The sequence below is a fragment of the Sander lucioperca genome, chromosome 5 (genome assembly GCF_008315115.2).
Source record: "Sander lucioperca isolate FBNREF2018 chromosome 5, SLUC_FBN_1.2, whole genome shotgun sequence".
NCBI lineage: Eukaryota > Metazoa > Chordata > Actinopteri > Perciformes > Percidae > Sander > Sander lucioperca.
Genome location: NC_050177.1, coordinates 2,409,220 through 2,428,277, shown reverse-complemented (window position 1 = coordinate 2,428,277; position 19,058 = coordinate 2,409,220). Strand labels below are relative to the sequence as shown.

General features: G+C 39.7%; 4 protein-coding genes across 5 annotated transcripts; 1 reads left to right on the top strand and 3 right to left on the bottom strand.

Moving 5' to 3' along the window:
- Positions 1-17: 17 nt before the first annotated feature.
- Positions 18-2,977, bottom strand: LOC116048008. The gene is made up of 7 exons (XM_031297084.2): positions 2,863-2,977; positions 2,682-2,774; positions 2,372-2,591; positions 2,107-2,269; positions 1,037-1,225; positions 782-956; positions 18-286 (listed from the first exon to the last, which is right to left on the bottom strand). Exons 1-7 carry the CDS (start codon positions 2,960-2,962, stop codon positions 132-134), a joined length of 1,095 nt encoding a protein of 364 aa, XP_031152944.2. The 5' UTR covers positions 2,963-2,977; the 3' UTR covers positions 18-131.
- A 158-nt stretch (positions 2,978-3,135) lies between these two features.
- LOC118495102 lies at positions 3,136-5,842 on the bottom strand. Its single transcript, XM_036001512.1, has 5 exons — positions 5,384-5,842; positions 4,885-5,108; positions 4,090-4,251; positions 3,320-3,499; positions 3,136-3,159 (listed from the first exon to the last, which is right to left on the bottom strand). The coding sequence occupies exons 1-5, from the start codon at positions 5,505-5,507 to the stop codon at positions 3,136-3,138; spliced, it is 714 nt and encodes a 237-aa protein (XP_035857405.1). The 5' UTR covers positions 5,508-5,842.
- Positions 5,843-7,866: 2,024 nt separating this feature from the next.
- Positions 7,867-9,758, top strand: zgc:162608 (uncharacterized protein LOC100037332 homolog). Of its 2 annotated transcripts, none has more exons than XM_031297019.1 (4): positions 7,867-7,929; positions 8,063-8,121; positions 8,208-8,301; positions 8,449-9,758. In XM_031297019.1, exons 2-4 carry the CDS (start codon positions 8,073-8,075, stop codon positions 9,299-9,301), a joined length of 996 nt encoding a protein of 331 aa, XP_031152879.1. In that variant the 5' UTR covers positions 7,867-7,929; positions 8,063-8,072; the 3' UTR covers positions 9,302-9,758. The 2 variants fall into 2 exon arrangements, with proteins under 2 accessions (XP_031152879.1, XP_031152880.1); XM_031297020.1 differs by having other exon boundaries at positions 7,912-7,935.
- Positions 9,759-9,893: 135 nt separating this feature from the next.
- Positions 9,894-13,983, bottom strand: LOC116047960 (zona pellucida-like domain-containing protein 1). Its single transcript, XM_031297017.2, has 11 exons — positions 13,814-13,983; positions 13,462-13,586; positions 13,072-13,298; positions 12,687-12,877; positions 12,481-12,553; positions 12,295-12,392; positions 12,077-12,160; positions 11,797-11,968; positions 10,367-10,466; positions 10,256-10,279; positions 9,894-10,146 (listed from the first exon to the last, which is right to left on the bottom strand). The coding sequence occupies exons 2-11, from the start codon at positions 13,553-13,555 to the stop codon at positions 9,992-9,994; spliced, it is 1,218 nt and encodes a 405-aa protein (XP_031152877.1). The 5' UTR covers positions 13,556-13,586; positions 13,814-13,983; the 3' UTR covers positions 9,894-9,991.
- Positions 13,984-19,058: the final 5,075 nt, after the last annotated feature.

The following is a 19,058-nucleotide window of genomic DNA, read 5'->3' as shown; positions in this document are numbered from 1 at the left end:
GGTATACTTATTGGTGTCCAAGGAAAGGGAAGAAAGCTCAGATAAAAGAATGACATGCATCAGAGTATGTGTGACGGAAAAGAGGACGTAAATGTCAATCCTTTCACACACTGTATGTTTTAGCATTTAAACTAAGAGCTACTGGCCTCAGTGGTAAGCTGCCCCAGCCGTGTGGTGACAGACAGACTCTGTTTGAGAAGGAGGCCGTAGAATGTGTTGCTGCTAAAGGCCTCCAGATCCACTTGGTGCTCATAATCCCAAAAGTCCTCCAAGGTGTCTGCACAGGCTGTTGTCAAGAGAGTGAAACACAAAGAGGGACAGAGAGAGAGAGAGAGAGAGAGAGAGAGAGAGAGAGAGAGATCAGCAGAATATAAAGAACACATCTCTTGAAGAGAACTTTTAAGAGCTAGCATAATGTGCTGCCTGAGGAAGATCAATGAGCTTGAAATGCATCGCCCATCTATCTGCATGTTTTGGTACATCCACTCTAATGTTCATTTTTAGTGCACACTTTACTTTATGTATGCACATCAGAAGCTAACTGTAATGAATCATTTTACTCTTTACAGTACAAGCAAACAGCAGCTTCCACTTGCTTCTCTCCCCATAAATAACAGCAAATGGCATTTGGATTGTTGACACTTTTACTGTTGGTCACTGCATGTGATATCAGGAATGTGACAAGAGCCTTTCAACAATAATTGGTTGGGTGTGAGCAACGCTCGCAGGGTGTGAGTGTGTGTGTGCGTGTGCGCGTGTTGTAACAGCTACAATATTGCACCTGGCTGAATGGAGTCTTGTGTCATTCTAGCTTGTTGGTTTCGGTGTATCTTCTTAAGTGAGATCACCCTTGAACCTTTTGATGAGTAGTCGTCCATGTGGTAGGCCAACTGCAACAACCGATACCGCGCTCTGATTGGCTCCTTCTCAGGCCATCCATATTCACGGAAAAGGATCTAAATATGGGATAGATGGATGAATGTGAATAAGTGATACTTTGAACATGTAATAGTGAGTTTTGTGCATGTAAACTAACCAGCAGTGTAACACATAAACAGAGGATGACCACAGCTCCAAATAGCAGCCCTCCTGTCACCAGCCAATCTGGCCTCAGTAACAGGTTGCGTCTCCTACTGATTCCCACCCTGGTCACATGACGAGGGATGGTGGGGAAGAAGGGGCCGGGCTCATAACACTGGCCGCCTGCAGGCATCACCCGTACATACTGAGTAAGAAGAGTTAGAGAGCAGAAAATTCATGTAAGAATTGGCTTTGCTTAGACCTAAATCAAGGAATTTGTCAGCTTATGTTTTCAATATGTATATTTCTATTGCTGGGTGGACTTAAGCAAGTGTCAGACGCTTGTTTATGTAAATCTAAGGACGAACAATAGACCAAGGTGTTCAAACTTAAAGCTTTAGTGCGTAACTTTTTTTGTATTAAAGCCATTGCCAAATGAGTTGATACAAAGCTAATTAAGCTCCACAACACTCTCTCTGTATTTCTCAATATGGTTATGTTTAGAAAATGGTGTCGTCCGGTGACTTTGGCGCGCAGTGAAGATAATTACCTCTTCTGAAGAGTCCATGTTTTTTTAATCCTCCGTGTCCTCCTTGGCTACTAGCAACTGTGTGGAGGAGGGGTGGGGGTGGTGGTGTGCGGCCACGGAAGGTTGCATCATGCGGATGCAACAACTGTGTTGTTGTCATTACTTAGAATTCCTCGTGGGGGAGACAGAAACTACGCACTATAGCTTTAAACATGCCCTGTGAAATGTTTAACCACTAGCGGTGCTGAAGAGTAATATTTGGATTTGCAGGTCCCTCTTCTATTTGTATCAAGTTCTCTACCAGCAAATGCATGCGGACGCCCTTGTACACCATGGGTAAAGTGGTGACCTGTTACACTTGCACTTACACTTGCACTTTTACCTCAAATTCTCACAGAAAAAAAGTTCTTATGTTGTTATGCATCAGCAAAGCAAGCAGTCAGAGGAGCAGTTAGGAATACACAATGCAATTTGGTAAGGAATATTAAAACATATTCGTTCATAATGAAGATTTCACAGGGTAGCTTTTACGCTTATGTTATTTTAAATGTAGTCACCAGTTGTTTGTGCTGATGGCTGCTCAGTCTAAAAACATATACTCCAGGCTGGCTAGAGACCACCGCAAAGAAGATGGGAGGAGTCCAAGACAGAGTCATCTCTTCTTTTAGCAGTCTGAATACGCCCCAGTCAAAATCGCTATTTGTGTTGTACAAGTTGTCACTGAAAGACATGAAGTAAGGATTAAGATAAACTAAGTCAAAACACAGATTAATAGCAGTAAAGGTTGACATGAAAAACCTGTATGCTAACCATCTGACTTACAGATCATACTGAGGATAGTGACGTGTGTCAACAGTGAACAGTATAACGTCGCCCAAATGGAGACACGCTGTGGGATTCAGAATTCCATTTACAATTGTTTCTCTCACTTCTTCCTTAACATCACTCTTGTTTCCCTTCCTGCTGCTGAAATTCATTTCTCTTCCTCCACGACTGATGTTTTCAACTTCAGTGACCTCCCACAGAACGTCAGAATCTCTTTCTAAAAGAACGACAGCACAGGACCTTGATCATGAATCATTCATTACTATTTGTGTTAATGATCAAACGATATTGTTTTGTTGTGACAAACCAGCTAAGCTCTGAATGTCCTGCTGTGTGGTGACAGGAAACAGTTGCTGAAGTTCCTTTGGGAGGCCGCTGAGGAGGCCGAGGAAGCCTGCCTCTGCAATCAGACAAGGGAGAGAAAGATGTGGGAGACAAATCAAGAGAGGACGGAGAGCCAGACAGAAAGTCACTTTGTGTGTCTCTACCTGTTGTCTGAACAATATAGACAGCATGTGAGGAGTTGATATGGCTGCTGCACAGAGGAGTCCCCCGGGAGTCCAACTGTTTAAAAACCGTCTCCAGCATGCTGCCTGCGACGCCCATTACCTGCACACACACAATAACAGCGTTTGCCAATAATAGGTCACTATAACACAAGAGACACTTGTCCTATAAGATTTCACTGCTGGTGTGATAAAGAAGGCATTGTGTAAATGTTTTGTATGCATTGTCTGAAAAAGTGTAACTCAAACCATTCCTTATGCTTGAAAATACTGTATGGGCTACACAATCACGAGTAGGAAGAGCACTCCTCGGATATAGAGGGTTTTAATTTTATTGACCCGGAATACTAGAAAGCATACTTCCTTTCTGTATTTTGTTTTTTGTGCATGAATATGTGGCTGTTTGTGTTTATGTAATTCTGCAGCTCCCTTTGCATACCTGACTGCCATCGCTCCACACCAGCTCCATTTCTCTATTGGACAAGCAGTGGAGCTTCAGCTCAGCAGCTGGCCTTTTCCTACAAAGGCCTCCACATGCAGCTCTTCCAGGAGGCTCTCTGCAAACACACAGACCCAACTCTCCATCGTAACCCCGGAAATCTTCTGCAGATTGACACACCTGCAGGAAAGTAACCAATGCAAAGATAGGATTACTACGCTTCATTAGTCAACTCCTTTTTGAAACCAATCAAATATTACTTCTTTTTTGTTGTTGCTTTGAGCAGCGTTTAAGTGTTTTTTATTATCTAAAAATCGTATCAAAAAGTGGCAGCATTCACAACGTATGCTTGGTTTGAGTGTGTAACTAGGTGTAAGGTCGTCTGTACCAAAGACTGCTATGGAGGGCAGTGACAAAAATAAACACTGCATGGGGAGAACAGTGACGGCCTTGCTAACCGACAGACACAGGAAGCAGACTATAGTTAATTATTAAGTTGAACGAATACAAGCCTCTCCTAGATAAACTATTGTCAGGTTCAGGAGGAAAGGGCAAAGACATCTAGGTTGTACTCATTGGCATTGCCTGTGATTGTATAGTGTATTTTGTCAGTAAACAGATCACAGTCTACAGTCTATCAGAATCCTCAAGCATCATTTAAACAGATCTTCAGGATGAGTTTCCTGTGTCATTTTGTGAAAGACATTCCAATTACCTTTGCTCTACTTAATGTGTGCATCTGTGTGTGCTATGATCGCATAAGGTCTAACCTGCTGCCTGCAGTGAAGTGACCACTGATATCTGTCCAGACAGTCTCCATACTGTGTACGTGTTTTTCCGTCTCTGCAAACAGCGTACAGTTTGTGAACACACGCATCTCTGTTGTTGGTAGGTTGGTAGCCGATGGTGCAGAGGCACAGCCCATCACTGGTCTGCAGAAAAGGCAGCAGGTTTCAAACATTTTCACCTATGGTGATCTGGTCATTCATTCATTCATTCATTCATGCGTATCTGTCTGTCTGCCTGTCTTCCTTCTTTCCTTCATTGATTCCTTCTTCATTGATTTCTTCATTCATTGATTCCTTCCTTCATTGATTCCTTCCTTCATTGCTTTCATCCTCAACATTAGTTCTCACTAACACCCATGCATCAGATAGAGAAAAAAAATAATTCTCCTTATTATGAGCTGATGAGCAGAGGGCTCAGCACCTGTGCAAGCTGCAACACACTAGGTAACAAGACCCTACTGCGAGGGAACAGGATCTAGAGCTCTTTCAGCTTGAAGAGATTGTTCAGTCTAAAGTTTCTGAGTTCTCTCTCAGTGAGGAAACTACTCTCACATTAGTGTGCACAATGTATCGCAGGATTCACGAGTGACACAAAAAAAAACATAGGCTTGAGAAATTAGAGTTCTTCTGTGGGTTTTTATAGAATAAAGGAGAAGCTCACAGGTGGAGGTGGTGGTGTTGATGATGAAAACGGTCACATAAACACACCAGAGAGAATACACATGCTGCAGGAATGACTGGCTTGATCCTCCAGTGGTGTGAAAAAAACTTTGTTACCTGGAAAGTCTGTCCCTCTCCCAGGCAGATGCAGGTGTCCTGACCAGACAGAGGCTGCTGAGCCACAGGGCCACAGGGCAGGGAGGCAGACAGACCTGGTCTGGGACAGTAGTGGTGAGGAGGACACTTCAGACAGCTGTCAATGGACATAGCACCAGCAGTTGACCCATAGGTTCCCTTGGGACAGGGGAATGGAGTGAAGCTCCCCAAGGGGCAGTAAAAACCTGTTATAGATAGATAGATAAATAAATAAATACAAAGATGTACACAGGTTAACGGCAAAGTGAGTCACAAAGTTGTCACTGTCAAGAGAAAGTATCAGAAGAAAGTTTGTGAAACTATTTGTAACTCCAAAAAAAAAAAAAGAACATTATGTAAGTGGCTATACATATGCAGAACAATTATATAACGTAATGTTCATCTGATGGTATGCATCAAATACCACTTCATTTTTTGTCACGTTATCAAAAGATCATTATGTGCAGTCAGGACAGCCTACCTGGCCGGCAAGGTAGCCTCTCCTGGAATTGTTGACTCAAGTTGCTTCCATGAACCAGAGTAAGGAGAACAGCACTTAGCCACCACACACACCCAAAACTCTTGTGTCTGCATGTCCTTAGCATGGTTAATATGTGCACCTGCCGAAGTAAAGGACTGGTGCCCAAGTAACCCAGCTCTTTTCCAGACTCAGGGAGACATTTTTAATTCTTCATCCAGGATCTGTAAATAGTCTTTTGGTTGCCTGCCTTGTTTTGGTCATAGCCAAGAAAGTAGTTATGAAAATGCAGCAGCAACCTCACTCCCTTGATCTCCTGTCTGCTGTAGTCTTGTACACATGGCCTGATCTGTCTGTTGGCAGACAGAGCTGCAAGGTAAGTAGAGGGGCTAGTTAGTCTGCATAACTTTCAATGGCTTGCTGAATGATTTATGAGGCCTGTGAGGTAGGGTGACAGTGAAAGTGGAGGGGCTGGTTGCTGCTGGTGGAAAGTATAGCAGGGAAAACAGAGAGTACTGCTGCCTGGTGCTGCCGGGTCACATTACTGCATTTGTTCTTCTCAATCCTTCCATGAAACTGATTAAAGATTTGGCTTCCAATGTACATCAACGCAGCTTTGCTTTAGAGGATTCTACTAAGCACTATGTGTGTCACAGCAGCTGCTAAATTCACACATTCCCATTGAAATTCACATATTACTGTAAGCTCAGATATCTGCTCAGATAAAGTACCTGAACTTTTGCAAGCCAGCTGCTATTTTAAACTTCACTTCACATATTGAATATTATTACTGTTGTTCATTTGTGTTTACTTGTTGATAAGAGTATGACAAGTGGAGGGTCTACTTATAGCAATACGTGTCTGTTTTATCTGTCAGCTGATGTGTGTAAATGCATTACAGCGCAAAACAATGCGTCATGCAGTTGTTCATGTAAGTGACCTGCATCTGCTACAAACATATAACTTTATTTGTTAAAAAAAAGTACATATTTGAAGTTCTTTTTATTCGTGAAACCTTTGACCTTACTATGTTCCTCTGATGATAATCTCTGCACACCTGTGTACAATAACCAAGCTAAGATTGTTACCCTTTGCTCCATATTCAAATCAAACATGCAGTCCTAGCTTATTATGATAGCCTGTAATGCCATTTCAAAACACCAACTATAAATTCTTGCTTATATTTGCATGTGTATTTGCGCATGTGTGTAACAAGGCCTTCTGTGGGCACATACAGTATGTTAGTGTTGCTAACTGTTCAACAATCAACTGTACATCTGCAGAAAACAGTCTACAGTGTTCTTTTTATGTGCAGTAACCAAAGTCTTACTCACTCTGTTATTGTATTAAAATAAATGTTGGACTTTGGATAAGTGGTATAACTCACATATTGCATCACGGTAGCCATGGACTATGATCTTCCAATGACGTCTCTTAAGTTACCTAACTGAACAGTATCAACTTTCACCCACATATCCATGTCACTAGTACAAAAACCCTCAACATCGCATTCACAAATACTTAAATAAGATCATACAGGAAATCATTTGAAACATGAAGCCATTCAATGCATTGTGTATGCATTAACAATGCAGACAAATGCAGAAACGTCATACTGTGCGCTGTAAATAAGCATGAAGACCCATCAATGCACTTAAATTTGACTTGTAAATTGACTTGTTTGCTTGTGAATTTCTTGTTAAGTTGGTAAAAAGATAGAACACAGAAAAACAAGAGTTGAGCACAATCAGCAGTTTTTCCTTGTGCTTGTGTTATAGCCACTCTGTCCTACCGTTTAGTGTATTGTCAAGCATTCAAAACAAACTTTCCTAATCAAGGCTCCATGAGATGAATTCTTACACAATTTAAAACACACTAAACATAAAAAAAAAAAAAAAAACTTGCATAATCCTTAAAAAGCCACAACAGCCAATGTGGGTCAAACAATTGACCCCATTGTAAATATTCATACAATTCTGATTCCTGGCAAAGTGGGTCTTTGACATCAAAAGCCAGGAATCCAGCCACATTTGTTATCTGGCTGTGGAGTCACAAACTTGAACTGGTTGAACCTTTTTTTAGTTGCTCTAATAAACTTATTAACCCTACCTTATTTTCAATATTTTCTTTACATTGCTGTAAGAGTATTATTATGACAGTATTGTTATCTTATTGCAGTATTTTTATTGTTATTATGTCATGATTCTTACTGTCATAATACTTTTTCCCTTTGACACACTATCTTAAATATGTTTCCTTATTGACATGACACTTTCCATAAATCAATTCTGCAAGAATGCTGTTAAGTTTTATGAAGGACACTATTGACATGGCCCCACCCTGTGTGTGTGTGTGTGTGTGTGTGTGTGTGTGTGTGTGTGTGTGTGTGTGTGTGTGTGTGTGTGTGTGTGTGTTCGTGTTCCGTCATCAGTGTGACCCTCCACGTGTTGACTGTTGACACAGGCAGAATTTGGGCTGCCGCACTGATAACAAGGACCTTTATAAGTCAGATGAGAGGAGAAGTCACTATGCAGACCTCTGATCCTCAGGTAAAGGCAAGCCACTTCTTCACTTATTGATCTTCTTCTTGTCTTCTGTCTTACACCAATAGGGGAATATATGTAAAGTGAATTGTAGATACAGGAAATTCTTACATTTTCTTTTTCATCTGTCTCTCCACAGAAAGATAAGCATGTGTCTAGTCAGTGTGATCTTCGCCCTGTCATTCTTGACAACTTCAGGTATACATTCCTCCTAAAATGCTGTTAAATACGCTTTACTTTGCAATGTATTTCTTTTTTTTCATGTATGTTTTCTTTGTCCGTAGCATATCCACTTCATCGTAACACCAGGGAGGCAACCTGGAATTATTCAATTGCCAACCAGGCTCATGACAAGACAGAACTCAGAACAGATGTGGAGTGAGTTGACTAAACTACTCAAAACTTAAAGACTGTTAAAGACCTGAAATAAATGTGCATCCATACACTCAAGTTGAGGTGAAATATTTAAAGAGAAATCATGTCAAAATGCTTTCTAAATCAGTGCTTTTGTCTCCCTTTACTCAGTCAGATCTACAAGAGCAACATAGACAGCAGCAGCCTTTACGACCCAGATAACCAGAGCAAAAATCCTGTTGCAGAGGAGATGCAACGCAAACTTATCATGGAGTCAGAGCGTCTGCGTAACCGTCTGCGCCAAGAGCTGGCCGAGCTGCGCGAGAGGTTGTCCCCATCTCCAGCCCACCTCAGCTCCACTCTGGCCAGCATGAGGGAGCGCTTGGCTCCCTTCATCCAGCAGCTCCAGAGCTCTCTCAGCAGTAACACCCAAGATCTGTGTGGCCAGCTGAACCTCTATCTGCAGGGCCTGGAGACAGCAGAGGCCCAGGCAGAGGCCAGTCCGGCTCTGTATCAGGAAGCCTTCCACTGGATGAGCCAAACCCTGGAGCACAGCAGCTCCGAGGTGGCTAACCTCATCAGTGATTTCCATACTAAAACCGTAGGGGTGATCGAACAGCTGAAAGCGATCAATGCTAGGGAGCAAGAGGCAGTCAAGTCAGAGCACTGGCAGGAAATTAGCTCCAGGTTGGGACAGGAAGTGAGTTATCTGAGAGTGGAGGCACAGAACAGAGTGGGGGCTCTCAAGGCAGAGCTAACTGCTCTTCTAGAAACTGCGCGGCCTGGTAAGGCTGAAGTGACAGCCAGTTTGGAGCGGTTCTGCCAAAATGCAGCCCTGCAGAGCCAAGTGTTTCAGGCCCGGATGGAGAGGCTGTTTCAGGGGCTGGAAGAGGAGCTGGAGGTCCAGGGAGCCTCCAGCCTGTCTCCTTCCTCTTCCACGTCCGCACAGCCAGGTGGCTATTTGCAGGAGGACTTCTCAGTTAAACTCTCTGCTCTGATCCAAGACATTCTGCACTCAGTGTAGTAACTGAGACTACTGTACATTTTCACAAAAAAACTATCAATTAACCATTATGGTCCTATTAAGTGTATCATTTGACTTGTATTCTCATCCATAAATGTGGTTTGTTGTTTGCCATTGTACCAGCAAAATAAGTCAGTAAATATTTATGAGTGTTTGGTTTTGATTGATGTATTTGTTTCATTCTGTATTGAATGAGTTGTAAATGTCAGTATATCTTTATGTAATATACTGTAAATCACAAAGTGCAACGTGAACCTGATTTCAAACATTATTTTTAATATGTACAAAACAGATCTGACTTGTATACTGCATATTACAGTGCTCAAAATATATTTCTTTGTATATATGTATATAAATGTTTTAAGAAATGACGTTCTGTACATGAACTAGTGAGACTGTCTGACTGGTAGGAATGTGTTGTCAAAAAACCTAAAATATTAAATGAATATCTGCCTTACATACCAGTTAATGTTTCTTTTTTTACACATAGTTCAGGTTTGACTATTCGGTCATAAGCGATAAATGACTACTGAATGCAGATGCAGCAAGTATACAGAGGAGGTTATATAAGATACCAGTGTATTTGCTAGGTTTCCATGGTCACCAGACAAGCACATTTGATTATTACTGACAAATCACAACATTATCAGATTACAATATGCTGTGAGGCGACGAGGCAAAGACAATTTGTCATTTGTCATGAAGTAATCCTCCCGCCCAATAAAACTTCTTCAGGGCGAACCAGACACCAAGAACCAGCAAGACAGCAGCAGCCAAGCCAAACACCACCCCCACCACCAGGCCCGTCACGTTCACGTTATCCCTCTCTGATGCCATGTTATTACCTGATTCACACAGGGAGAGATTAATGAAGATTGCTCTTTGGGTTGTCATAACATCTTCCAAGGTATAAAAATGTATTTCTAATGATGAATTTGATCACAATATACTCACTGTAGGCAGCTGCATATGGTATTTCTGTAAAAAAGGAAGATAAGAAAGAGAGTCAGTGAAAAAGTCAACTTTTTATCATGGTTCAATATAGTGTTTGTTGCTGGTTCTTACCTTCTCTGGCAGTGTAAATAGGTCCAACTGAAACAGTGGCAGATTCGCTGGTTTCTTTTCCAAAAGGAGTCACAGATCTTTTTCTTCTGCTGTTACAGGCCTGAAAAACAACACACATCCAGTTGGATTTAGTTTAATCTATGATGGAAAACTATATACATTTTAAGTTTAGGAAATAATGTGTGATGTACAGTACATGTTTTATTTTATGACAAAATTGAAAAAGAAGCAATGAAGACAAATTGGGCGCCCTGGTGGCTTGGGGATTTGAGGTGCTAAACATAAATCACAATGTCCCTGGAATGACCAAGGACCTTTGTTGTAGTCGTTTCCTATCATTCTCCTTACATTTCCTGTCATCTCCCTATACTGTCAGTGTGGGACTTATAGTAATATTGCCTATATAAAGGGACACCCCCCTTTCTCGTTTGTTATTTTTGCTTGATTATGTTAATGTGTTGTTCTACTCCTTCATTCGCTTGCACAATATAATATTCAATAACACTGGGATAGTATGCATGAGGCATGGGTGAGTACAAAGGCACAGGCACTGTGGGCAGCCATGAGGGGTCCTGCACAATTCAGTAAACACTTGTTCTTCTTTTACTGTCTATAAGTAAACACCGTAGTTAAAATCCTGAGTACAGCCGTGAATGAGGCTGAAATGTGTGTGTTCTGTGATTACAGATGAGCATAGTAGTTGCTAAAGTATTGTAGTGTACTAATACAAATGTGAAACAAACATACATGTCATAGTTGATATCATAATGCAATGTAAGTTAATGTGACGGAAAAGTTATTTAGTACTAGTATCTCTGAACATATGCTCGATGCAGCTAAGTAGCTAACCGGCGGCCTCGTGTGGGTGGCCTGTGTGAATGTATGTATTGTGCTGCAGCTAGACTGTATATGAGTGCGGGTAGTAATGTAATATGATCATTCGTATTTTATGCACTGTTATTTGAATAAGAGTTACACTAGTAGGAGTAAACACTGTACTAAATCCTTAGTTAGTGCAGCCGTGAATGAGGGTGATATGTGTGTGTGTTCTGTGATTACTGAAGGAAGAAAAGAATTCCATGCACGCCTGGAAAATCCTTCCATACATCCAAGTGTGTAACATCAGCTATCTAATAAGGCCATAAAATGCCCGGAAAAAATACTCGTTCTCCAGAAATTTCTAGCAATCCTATCAAAAGCAACTGTTATGTTTCAGGTTTATTAAATCTTTGAATGTGACTAACTGCTTAACATTGTGGATAGAAAATTGTATATCTATATTTTTAAATGGGTAAGTTATATATATATATATATATATATATATATATATATTCAAATTTCTGCCCTAGAAATATTGGCATGGGGTACCTTTGAAAGTTGTCTTTTGAAAAATGTCTTTAAAGCAGACTCATTTGTTCTTGACTACTTACAGACAGCAGCTCTTGACATTTGCTGGGCTCACAGAGTCTCAGTATGCAGTGCAGATAGATGCTGGACTTTGCCTGGTCGTGGTGCTGAACAAAGCGGAAGGCCTCAAAGTTAAATCGGGCAACCGTGGAAAGGCCATTGCTTGTCACAGATGTCCTTTGGTCCACTGAACAGCTAGCAGAGAGCAGAATTATTGAAATAGAGTTTATATTTTAGAAAGTGATATGGAGGTTTAATAATGTCCCCCATGTAAAAAGCTACTAATGATGTGTGTGTCCATACCCGGCGAAGAAGTTGTGCTGCTCATTTTGTGACATGCTGTAAGCACTGGGAGTGGCAAAGCATTGATCCAACAGTACATAGAAACTGAAAAGGGGCCAGTAGGCCAATGAGTTAGTTAGCTACAAGAAAAACAGTGTGCTCACTTTTATTTCAATATTTGTTTTCAGATAAGTAAATTCACTATGAGCATCCACTCATCCAAATGGGCTTTTACTTACTTTCCAGTGAGGTTAACAGCCTTGACCTCCACATAGACCCTGGTTCGTAGCTCAAGCCCTGTCGAAGGTACCACTAATGGGAAGCCATGATCAGAGCCCTGGAAAAATAAGACAGAGTAAAATAAAGCATGAGAAAATGCTCTCTAGTAAACTTAGTATACTATATAGGCTATTTCATATACTTACATTAAAAACACTCATTTTCAGTGTATCAATGAAGGTTCCGTTATTATCGCTGGTAGCCACGGACACTGAGGAGCTAAAAAATCATGGAAAAGAAAATGACTATGAACAAATGTTATGTGTTGCCTGAGACAAAATGGTAACACAGTAACAGAAATATTCCTTTTGCACAATGTAGGTTCTTTTTTTAAGATGTTACAGTTACTCACGCCACAATCTGTGTGTTGTTGAGCAGGTACTCCAGTGGGTAGCGGCAGGAGAAGTGATAGTAGAGGTCAGTGGAGTAGCTGATCAACCCCTGGTCAGCTCTAGGTGTGTCAATGAACCCGGTGATGATAACTGACTGGATACTTGAGAAGCTGCTGAAGGGACCTGTGGGGTCCGGGGCCTCATCTACAATCTGGACAAGATGACACACAACATAATCAATACATGGCCTTCTTTGAAATTGCCATAGGACCCTAAATAAAATGTTTATCTGAATCCCTGTTGCGGTAAAATCACTGGAACTACTTTGTTTGATTGTGTCAATATCTCTCTAAACCTTCCAGTAATTCATTATTATTCACCATCTTCTACCAAAATCTTTCAGACCTGCAGAGACTGGCGACAGGGGTTATCCTGGCTCTGGTTAACAGGAAGCTGATAACGGATGATTGGAGGGTCCACACTGGTGTCGCTAGAGCCCTGGCACACCGTATTGTTGTGGTTCCCGTTCAGAGCCAGGTCTGTGGTGATGAAGCCCGCCCACTGAGCCGTGCACAGGTTGATTTTCAGGGTGATCATACTGGCACCACAATCAACTGTCATGTCTGAATTTTCTATTGAAAAATTAGAAAAAGACAAACCAAGAAGGATGATAATATTTTAAGCAGGGTGGAAAAGTCATTTTCTCAATTTGTATTTGTCAACAATGTTTGATTTGTGCAGAATGCTCATATGAAACAAAACCATTTGGCTCAGTGAACGTAATAGTTAACCTACCTGGGGTCCTGTTATATTGAGATGAACAGTTGTAGAGACTCAGAGCTGACTGCACAAGCACAACCAGCAGAGGGAGACATAGATGGAGAGTCATGCTGTCTGGAGGAGACTCAAATTCATAAATTCTGTATTTAGATGGGGGAAAAAATGAATAATTAAAAAAACAGATGCACAAAAATTATTATTTAGAATCACACATTGGTAAAAGTACAATTTTTATGTGACTATAATTTTCAGTATCACATTTTTTTATCAAAATGTTCTTTTGCCTAGCTGAAACTGTTGACATTTTCCCTAAAATGTTGCAATTTAAAATCAATACATTTCAAACAGACCTATGAGACAGTCTTACCTTAACTCCTACCTGAGCAGGTGTCTCAGAAGTAGTCGTGCAGTGGGGCTTTTATAGTATTTGACAGCCTCAAGACATCTAAAACCATAGAGGTGTGACTCTCCTCTTTTCAATGTACAGCTCCCTGTGCACGCACAATTACACACACACACACACACACACACACACACACACACGCACACACTTACACGTTTCTACCCTGACTTCTCGTTTAGACGCCAGCAGCTCCTGGCAGGGTTCACTGTCAGATCTAAACCCAGCAGATTAATGATTCAATGGGATTTGACACAGATCCCTCTGGTTAACTACAACTGCTGTTTTAGGTTTCCCTCCATCATAAATGACTATTGAAGGTGAAATAAGGGTGCAATGAACATATTCATAATACATAAACTCGCTGTACTTCAGGGAAAGAACTGCATTTTGAAACTATCGACATAATTGTCCATGGTCAGATTTCATCCATATTTCATATACATACACTAAATTCGGGAAACTATATTATACTACTATACTAAAGACCTGCAGGTGCTTGATCAGCACATATGCATAATAAATTCATTTTATGTGTATATAATGATTGTACTATATATTGCTATCTTCTTTAATTAATAACTGAGATACTGTGCTGCATTACAAATAAGTTAAATCAACAACTCTACAGAAGTAGATTTTTCAAAAACATTGTACAGAGATTCACTATCTTGAACGAAGGATTCATTTTCTTGAGAATAAAACAACTTGAATGGTTGAAAGGTGATCATTCTTGCCACAAGCAATCTCTGCCAACCAGGATTAACCTTTGTTAATATACCTTGCATGACAACCCTCTCCGCTTCGTCTCCATAGACTTGCATTGCAGGTCTCTATAGCTATAGGCTACAACTGTTGCTGCTCAACTGAGAAGCCCCATTGTTCCTCAGAAATATAGAACGAAAAGGAGCATTAGTGTTTTTGCTAAAGTTCCCATTGTGAGAGAAGACATTTGTTACACTATCCACAGATGCGTCACTCTTTTACAATATCTTCTGTCCTCATCTGCATCCGGGGATGTTACCTTTCAACTTGTTGATAGATAGATAGATAGATATATACTTTATTGATCCCCAAGGGGAAATTCAAGAAACTCTAATCACATTCTCCATTTCATGTTCTCCTCTGACTGCAGGATCAAAGATAATGTCTGGATGGAGATCTCTGGAAAATAATGTTCACCTGTCAATGGGTCTGGATAAACCACAAATAACCCATAAATAGATAATCATGTAAACTGCCAATAGCAATAGTCTATAGCATATCATTACTCCCCAATGAAACCACCATGCATCTCGAATTTTAGGAATTTTGAAAGATAAACTAAAAGATTAATTAAGTGTTCCTTTATGGGGTAGAAATATGAAAATGTTCCTACTTCAGATAAGCTAAATATTTATTTATTTTTAAACAAAAATTATATAATAGAAATTAACCATAAAGCAACCATTTCTTCAGTAGGAAGGCTAAAGTTGGAGAGCGAGAATGGTTACTGACCTATGACATTAGAAAACAATGACAACGAGGCCCAGAGCGGGCAGAACATAGATTATAGTTTTAGAAGAAAGAGGATACACTGGGAAGGCAGTGGGAATACAGTACTGTACTTTGTGAACATGTACAATAAAGCATATCATTAGAGTAGCTAAAGACCCCTCAGGGTGTGAATATAGCATGTCACATTGACAACTAACTGAGTAAATATGTTTTTTCCAACATTGCAGAGGAGTTTTTGTCTAAGCGTACACTATTTACTTGTGTAGCAATAGTTAGCTAAATACATTTCCTTATTCTTCAAGCATATGAAATAAAAAAATCAGTTAGTGTCATTTAATAGTAGAAGAATCATCCATATCCATAAGATACTGAAAATAAATACTCCACTACAAGTAAAAGTCCAGCATTCAAAAGTGTATAGTACTGAAGTATTACCAGCAAAATGTACTTAAAGTAATAAAAAGTTACTCATAATTCAAAACAATGTCCCCTGCGACTAAGATATTATTATATATGACAACATTAGATTGTTAATACTAATGGATGACTTTAGCATTTCACTATTGTAGCTGATGTAGCTACTTATAATTAATTAAAATTAATATAAAGTTATTTCAGTCCAGTGGTTCACAGCCTAGGACCCAAGATACATCATAGAGGGTGTGAGGTAATTAATTAAAAAACAAAGTTCTGTTACTCAAATTTATAATTGTTTACTTTTTGTGAAAAACTGGATCATTTGAACAGTTATATAAATGAAGCCATCTGAGAAGTTTAGAGCTGAAATGTGTCTTTGGTGGAACAACTTGAAACAAAGCCACAACAAGATGCTGATTTTTTATAAACTTGTCAAAAGTAAAAAAGATTGGGAACTGCTGGTTTAATCTTTAATATTGTAAGTAACAGTAACTCCAGCTGTGAGACAATGTCGCATATTCAAGTAAAGTACCATTACCTTAAAATTGTACATAATTAAAATACTTGAGTAAATGTACTTAGTTACTTGTCACCACCGGTGTCTTTGGACACTTTCAAACGTGAATAGGAGTTGCTCAGCCTCATTTCATCAGTAGTTTGGTGTCATCTGCTGGCCAAAATTAGACAGAGCTCAAATGCCTCGTTGTCTCCGTCTGCTGGACTCGTGATTCACCAGCCTTGAGAAGTGCGAGCCAAGAGATACAGCTTCCTCCTCAATGAACAGACAGCACAGTGACAGCCATTGTTTATTTGATTCTAGGTCCAGCAGGTAGTATTCTGGCATAGAAAAACTGCACACATTGCACAGAGAGTGGGAGAAACAGGGGTTAATAAGGGCCCATGAGCTCATTTTTGCCTCAGCACCCCTAGCAGCTTAATCTGACATTGTGTCTGCCCTAATCCTGAAGGTGGAATGTGATCATATTTTACAATTGTTATTATTTTAAATGTTCCCTTTTTGATGTGTCATGTGGCCATCCTGGTTGTTGCTGTCTAGTTTCATGTAAACCCATATGGACACACAACTATACAAATCAGTCTATATACAATTTTTCAAATGCTCATGCCCCATTCAAAATGTTTAATTGCATTTAATTATAACACCTGCATATAGAGTCCAACATTAAAGTCCTGATGTGAAATGATCTGTTGTGGATTCCTGTTTAGCACAAATAATCTTTGAGATAAGCTCAACAGTCACAGCTCTTCATCACGAGACAAACATTTGTGTGCATCAACCCTTAATCAAATAAGCTTTAAAAGGCTTTGAAAGACCAAACCAAGGAAAAACCATTCGGTCACACATGACAAGCATCCAGAGGCTCAGTCTGACAACAAGACTCCCGCAAGACAGACACCCTTGTGTTAACAGCAGAGAGAGACAGATAGAGAGAGTAGTAAACAACAAACCTACACACTGACAAACAGCCTGGGATTGTCTGTCCTCTCTCAGCTCAGAGCGGAGAGGTGCTGGTGTTTATTACTCTGCTTCCAATGTCATCTGTTGATGGATGTTGTTAAAAATAACACAACATAAGAGGACAAACTTCAGGCTGTGGTGTTCAATCATGTACTGTACATTGTGTTATAGTTCTAGATACAATGACGTGGGCTGCAGATAAAGGCCTCTAATAAACAGGCCTATAAAAGGCATAGCATGGCAGAGCATCATTGTTATTTTCTCTCTGTTTTTTGTACTATTTTCGCTGTATATATTTTGCAGAGCAATTGTTAGTAGATATGTTTCAAATGGGAGGTTTACGTGTGTGTATTTTGATAGCAGTATGCCATTATGGTAGTGTGTTTTTAGGTTGTGGCACATATGTTTTTGCAAAGATAAGGTACCAAAATTGATTGCGGTGAGAGTGTCTAAAGTTTTCGGAAAGCACTGTATCAATAACAGCGCTTCATTTTGGTGGTTGAAATGTGGGATTTAGAACTGTATAGTTTGGGGAAATTGGAGGAATGCAATAAGTAGAGCTACATTTTAGTAAATGGGTGACAAAATATAAATGATATCTGGTCACTGCAAAGGCCATAGCACATGATTCACATCATTTTTATACTCATCAAACCATTCAATGACTCTGACTTTGTGTAACCTATGAAGTAGGATAAATGTGACCACTTTGACAACGCAGTGGTGGGCAAATAGTGGGTTGTGGGCCGCATCTGGCCCTCTGACAAAAATATTTGGCCCCCTAATAAGTTGTTACCTTCACAGTTTACATAAAAACATAAATCCCAATAAATATGGCCTAATGTCTAATTTGGCCACTGTAAGTCCGAATTCGCTAACTCAACCTAAAAATCTTTTGGAAACGGCTTGCACTCAAAACTTTTAATTTAGTACAGTATGGTAACATTAAAGTTTTGAGTACACTAAACATAAAATAAATGTGTCACATGAGTGTTATCTGAAAGGAAATTTATGTCAGTTTAACATAATTTTTTATTATTATTATATTAACATAGAATGATCAGGTTACTTAATGTGTATTTATATGTTTATTAAACACAAAAAGTGAGGTGTCATAACTTGTTAATTTTATGTACAAACAACAATTAAACAGTTAAAACAACATAACCACATCTATAGCAGAGATAGCATGAGTGTTTGGGTATGGCCATCCAAGGGCCCCATGCGAAATAGGGATCCCTCTAAAGCTGCTGATCTTGCATCACTTTACACAAAAGGACCGCTAGCGAAGTGACACACCGCAGCTTAATGGCTGAAGAAAGCCTATTACTGCTCAAAGTCTAATGCTGCAATACTCCAGCTCTTATCAAACGTAACAGTCACTTAACTAGTGGTTACAAATGTAAATTAGCACAACAATGACAATTACCAGGCAACAAAAATTCTAAGCAGACATGTTTAATAAACGGAATTCATAAAGTTACATTTGTATTTCGAACAAACTGCAAACTTTCAGCAAATTTTAACACAACTCTATTTACCACCTTGCATCATGGGAATTGACCAGCCAATGAACCAATTGCATCTGACTGCAGTACGATCAAATCAAACATAACACAAATTGTATGTATCCTTCCTATTCAAACATTTTAAATTAGACAAACAAAGAAATGGAAGTTGTTCTCAACCTTTAAATTTAACGTTGCTTTGACTAGTTAAAACTTAATTATGTGTACTAAAACATAATACGTTGGTAAAAACACAAAACATTGTGGCAGTTTTATTTTAGTTATACATTTAAGTAGAATGAACTCAAAA

Excerpts from the sequence above, each read along its gene's own strand:
- LOC116048008 (XM_031297084.2), bottom strand. The coding sequence starts at position 2,962 with ATGCTGGAGACGGTTTTTAAACAGTTGGACTCCCGGGGGACTCCTCTG. Across the intron at positions 2,775-2,862 it reads CTATATTGTTCAGACAACAG|AGGCAGGCTTCCTCGGCCTC; the intron begins GTAGAGACACAC and ends GTCTGATTGCAG. Across the intron at positions 2,270-2,371 it reads CACTATCCTCAGTATGATCT|TGACAACTTGTACAACACAA; the intron begins GTAAGTCAGATG and ends CATGTCTTTCAG.
- LOC118495102 (XM_036001512.1), bottom strand. The coding sequence starts at position 5,507 with ATGCTAAGGACATGCAGACACAAGAGTTTTGGGTGTGTGTGGTGGCTA. Across the intron at positions 5,109-5,383 it reads GAGGCTACCTTGCCGGCCAG|GTTTTTACTGCCCCTTGGGG; the intron begins GTAGGCTGTCCT and ends TATCTATAACAG. Across the intron at positions 3,160-3,319 it reads TGTGGAGCGATGGCAGTCAG|CCCATACAGTATTTTCAAGC; the intron begins GTATGCAAAGGG and ends GTGATTGTGTAG.
- zgc:162608 (XM_031297019.1), top strand. The coding sequence starts at position 8,073 with ATGTGTCTAGTCAGTGTGATCTTCGCCCTGTCATTCTTGACAACTTCA. Across the intron at positions 8,122-8,207 it reads GTCATTCTTGACAACTTCAG|CATATCCACTTCATCGTAAC; the intron begins GTATACATTCCT and ends CTTTGTCCGTAG. Across the intron at positions 8,302-8,448 it reads GAACTCAGAACAGATGTGGA|TCAGATCTACAAGAGCAACA; the intron begins GTGAGTTGACTA and ends CCCTTTACTCAG.
- LOC116047960 (XM_031297017.2), bottom strand. The coding sequence starts at position 13,555 with ATGACTCTCCATCTATGTCTCCCTCTGCTGGTTGTGCTTGTGCAGTCA. Across the intron at positions 12,554-12,686 it reads AACAACACACAGATTGTGGC|CTCCTCAGTGTCCGTGGCTA; the intron begins GTGAGTAACTGT and ends ATGATTTTTTAG. Across the intron at positions 10,147-10,255 it reads ACCATATGCAGCTGCCTACA|GTAATAACATGGCATCAGAG; the intron begins GTGAGTATATTG and ends TGTGTGAATCAG.